This window comes from Caenorhabditis remanei, chromosome IV (genome assembly GCF_010183535.1).
Source record: "Caenorhabditis remanei strain PX506 chromosome IV, whole genome shotgun sequence".
Taxonomy (NCBI): domain Eukaryota; kingdom Metazoa; phylum Nematoda; class Chromadorea; order Rhabditida; family Rhabditidae; genus Caenorhabditis; species Caenorhabditis remanei.
The window spans coordinates 22,003,377-22,008,248 of NC_071331.1; the positions used below are offsets into that span (position 1 = coordinate 22,003,377).

General features: G+C 34.4%; 1 protein-coding gene across 1 annotated transcript; it reads right to left on the reverse strand.

Moving 5' to 3' along the window:
- Positions 1–224: 224 nt before the first annotated feature.
- GCK72_015711 (uncharacterized protein) lies at positions 225–3,834 on the reverse strand (the record flags this gene model as incomplete). The annotated part of the gene is made up of 5 exons (XM_003098988.2): positions 225–350; positions 1,507–1,694; positions 2,571–2,672; positions 3,509–3,622; positions 3,783–3,834. The coding sequence occupies 5 exons, from the start codon at positions 3,832–3,834 to the stop codon at positions 225–227; spliced, it is 582 nt and encodes a 193-aa protein (XP_003099036.2).
- Positions 3,835–4,872: the final 1,038 nt, after the last annotated feature.

Sequence of the window (4,872 nt, forward strand, 5' to 3'; positions counted from 1 at the left end):
CTTTATATTTAAAAAAAAAGTTAAAGCTGTCTCGAGTAAACATGACATGAATTAAAGACTTTTAAGGCACACACATAATCAAAATTCATAGCTAATTTAGCCAGTACGTCACACATTTTATAATAAATACCCGGGTTCTGATCAATCACACTGCGGGACCCGCAAAATTTGGAATTTTTGAAAAAAAATTGTAAAAAAAATGTTTTTGAAAAAAAATCGATAATCTAAGCAGACGACGTGGCTGCCGCGCCTCCAATCTCAACGACGACATGTTCAACACGTCCACGTGGCAGGATTACGGTAGTTTCAGGTGGTGGAGTGACCTTGGTGTCATCAGACGCGATGGTGGCCTGGAAAAATTTTTGGGTTAAAAAAAATTTTTTTTGAAAATTCTTTTAGACTTTTAAAAAGTACAAGTAGATAGCGATGTGTCGTGGAAATTAAAAATTTCCTGGAATTTCCGTCTGAATGCAAAAAAAGAAACTTCTAAAGGTTATAATTAGACGGGGAGGGGGGGGGGAGCAGGAAGCGAAACGATGTTTGACCTCTAGACGACTCAAAAAAATGAGGAAATTCTGGGAATATGGTGAATTTTGACGGATGTGAGATGCGTATTTTTAAAAAGAGCGCAAAATTTGGCGTCGGGGGGTGGAAAAATTAAAAATTTTGAAAAAAATTTTTTGGAAAATTTTTTAAGGGGGCTTGGATTTTTTTTAAATTTCTTGAGAGGGGCCCACGATTTTTTAGTTTAAGTCTTGAAATAACGATTTTCAATTAAAAAAATTGGCAAAAAAACGGTTAAAAACTGCCAAAAATGGTCTAACACAACCTAATTTAATGGTTTTTGGTGTTGCTGGCTTAGAAACCCCCAGAATAGATTTCTAGGCCTAGAAAACTCAAAATAAATAGGGAATCCGGATTCCTCATAAAATTTCCAAAATTTTGACCCCCATATCGAGCTATTTTGAAGCAGTTTGATTTGGTGGCCTAGAAAACGCATTTTCTAGGCCACCGGCCACAAATTTTCAATCTGATCAGAAATATGGCAAAATGGGGCTCAAAACTTTAGAAATTTTCTGAAAATCTCGAAAATTTTAAAATCGAATAATTTGGAGCAATGAGTTCAGAGATATAGCAGTTTGAGATAAAATCTGAAAATTTTGAATTTTTTTTTGATTTTTTGATTTTTTTTTTTTGAATTTTTGTCAATTTTTTGGGTAATTTGAGGAAAATTTAAATTTTCAAGTTTTTCTCTTCATAGACCTTCGATTTCAGTTATTTCCAACATCAAAGTTCACTTTTCTTCATTTTTTAGGGTTCACCGGGTTCGGAGACCTTAACGGAACATTTTTAATGAATTATTTATTATTTTACGACTTTTGAAAGTTTTAGCGCAATTTGTTGTATTTTAGAACCTTAAGAGGGGACAAAAATTGAAATATTAGTTTTAAAAAAATGTGAAAAAAATTTTTTGGATTTTTTTTTCAAAAGTTAAAAAAAAATTACCTCATATCTCGGCGGGTACAGATACTGTATATTCAAGGGTTGTACTGTAGGTGTCATCAGATGGTTGGGGTACTGTCGATGCATTCCGAGGGGTCGACCACCTGAAGGCGTCGTCCGGAATCCGGCGGGACCCAGGTCCTTACCAATGTCCGAGTAGAGTGGTGGAGGCGCGTCGACGCTTGTCACGGCTGAAATATTTTGAGTAAGATGTGCAGGTAGTACTGTAGTTTACAAAAAATTTGACAAAATTGAAGAAAATTGGAGAAAATTGGTTACTGTAGCGCTAAGGAAAACTTTGAAACTCCATAACTTCAATTTTTCCCGTTTTGTCTGTCTGTGTGTCTGTCTATATACCTGTCCGGATGTCCGAAACGTTTTAAACGAGAAACAAAAAAGATTGACGTCATGTGGAATCGAACCCCGGTACCTCGGGGTGCATTGGCTACTGTCTTCCTTAACCACTCGGCCAAAATTTTTTTTTGAAAAATTGTGGTTTTTAGCAATTTTTGAGGTTTTTTGGGTAGAATTTTCTGAATTTTCATGTTGAAATACGTAAAAACTATTATCCCTCGAAGTGTACTGTAGTTCGTTCATAGTACACAAAATGATCGAGACAACATCACCTCATTTTATACATTTTCTGATGCAATTTCTATATTTGCCACTGAAATTTCTTTACAACCTCGGGAAACCCCCCTGCACTGATAAGCTGGGGGTGTCTAAGCATGATGTTACACTTTTCGAAAGAAAAAAGTGATAAGAAACTTTTTTCATGGAAAAAAAATACAGTAATCCGGAAATAGAGCGAAATTTAGGATCCTAGGATCTAGGTACAGTAACCCGATCCTAAAAAACTTTTGGATTTTGGTACAGTAACCTAGATCTATAAAACTGGTATTCAACTACAGTATTCTCACTAACTACAGTATCCCGATCCTAAATTTTTAGGATCCAAAGTTTTCAAGATCCAGCTACAGTAACCCGATCCCAAATTTTTTTTTGGATTTTGGTACAGTACTCTCAATTTTGAACTACAGTACCCTTTTTAGCTACAGTACCCTTACCAATATCATATTTAGGCGGTGGTGGTAGTTGACGAAGGATGGACGCAATATGAGAGGATGAGGTGGCAGCGGCTCGCAGCGTTTGCACTGATGGGAGGGAGGCTGAAATTTTTTTTTCCAAAAAAAAATGTAACGCTTGTGTAGATCACGTTTTGATCTACATTTTTGTAGTTGACGGTTTTCTGATAGCTATTAACGCTTTTGAGATACGGAGCTTGAAATGTGGAGGACTTGAAAAAAAACGAAAAAAAGTGATTCAGCTAAAACCCCTGTATCACAGCAGGGATGGATTGTACAAAAAAGTTGTCAACTACAAAATTATAGTCCTGGGTTTGATCTACAACCTCATCTACAAATTTTCAAGATTAAACAATTTTAAAGATTTTGGCAGGCTCTTAAAAATTGATAAAATTTCAAAATTTTTGAAATTTTTTTTTGAAATTTTAAAAGCTTATAACTTCTTATAGACAAATGCTACAATCAAAAGTTGCCAACTAATAAAATTTAGAGAATTTTATGATCTACATTTTAATATTTTTGATCTACGCGCTAGAAGTTTAGTTGAGGCGTCAAATTTTTTTTTCGAATTTTTATTATTTTTTGAACGTTTTCTAATCTGTTTTTGTACCAATCACATGTTATATACTTGATTACGTATGTTCTTGATCTTCTACCCTTATTCGATAAAGATTTCCGGTGCAAAAACCAAAAAAAAAGTTTTGATCTACACAATTTTTTTCTTGTGTACCCCTTATCAATGTCCCCCCTCTCGAATCATCTTTTTTATCAGTTGTCGGCGAAAAATTGAAAAATAATTAATAGTTTGTGTTGTATTATTGCACGGGGTGTCATAGTTCATTAATTGATTTTAAAAAATTGAAAAAAAAATTTTGAAAAAAAAATTTTTTTTGGAAATTTTTTTTCCAAAAAACACTTACGTCTCTCATAACTGCGGACAACCAAACATACGACACACAGACAGAGAAAAATGATAAAGATGATCGGACACGAGGCGACTAGTATCACTTCCCATAGTTCTGTGGTGGAGTTTCCTGAAAAAAATTTTTTTCTGAAATTAAAAAAAAAAATTTTAAACATGTTTTTTATGCAAAAACGTTAAAAAAGCTTATTTTCCACTCAAAAATTAAGTTTTCCCACTATTTTTACCCCTAAAAACCCAATTTTCCCGCCAAAAAGACAAAAAAGACTCACCAGGTCGTAGGAGATGCGGCTCCGGCGTGGTTGGTACAATTAGGCTGTCCATGTGGAAGGCGGACTGAAATTTTCAGAATTTTTATGCGAAAACTGTGAAAAAGTGAAAAAAATAAGTTTTGTAGAAGATTTGAAAAAAATTTCCAGACATTTTTTTTTTGAAAATTATATTTTCGTAATATTTTTGTGCTCCATTAAGTACAGTACCGCACAATTTGAATTTTGACGATACAGTAACTCAAACTACTCAAAAATAAGAAAAAAATATTTTCGAAAAATGCAAATTTTGGCTCAATTTTTAGACTTTTTAAAGAAACTACAGTAACCCTTAAAACTACAGTACACAGAAAGCTTCGTAAATCTACACAGATATGTAGCACCGTAAATCTACACAGCTAGTAACTTCGTAAATCTACACCAACACTACAGTACCCCTCGTAAAACTATAATTACCATTTCGAAACAATGAAGAAGAGTTTTATGTTTCAGTAGTAACACAGTGGGGGCAATAAGAATGGAACATTGTCTCTTTTTTTTTTGTTGAAAAGAAAGGAGACGAGAAAAAAGGGCGGGAGAGGAAGGGAGGTCAAAAACAAGTTTTCTCCCTATCGGTTATCATCATATGTATGCGTTAGAGAGAATGGGAACATGAGAGAGTGCAGAGAAGCAGAGAAAAGAAAAAAGAGAAACAAAATTGTTAAAAAGAATAGTAAGTTTATATGATGGTCATGGAGGTGTGGAGAATGGGTCTCGACTGGAAAAAGTGATCGGGGTACTGTAGGTGAAGGATCCGGACATCAAGTTTACTGTAACAAGGAATCTGAATACTGTAGTTAAGCAGCGAGAGAAGTGGATTTACGAAGCTACATATCTTTGTAGATTTACGAAGCTATTTGTGTGGATTTACGAAACTACCAATCTGTGTAGATTTACGAAGCTCTCTGTGTGGATTAACGAAGCTATCTGTGTAGATATACGGTGTGACACGATTTACAAAAGGTAGTGTGGATTTACGGAGGGTACTGTAGGTTTAAGAATAACTGAAAATTGTACAAAAAATATAGTAAAAACCACAAAAATAAGGTTTTCA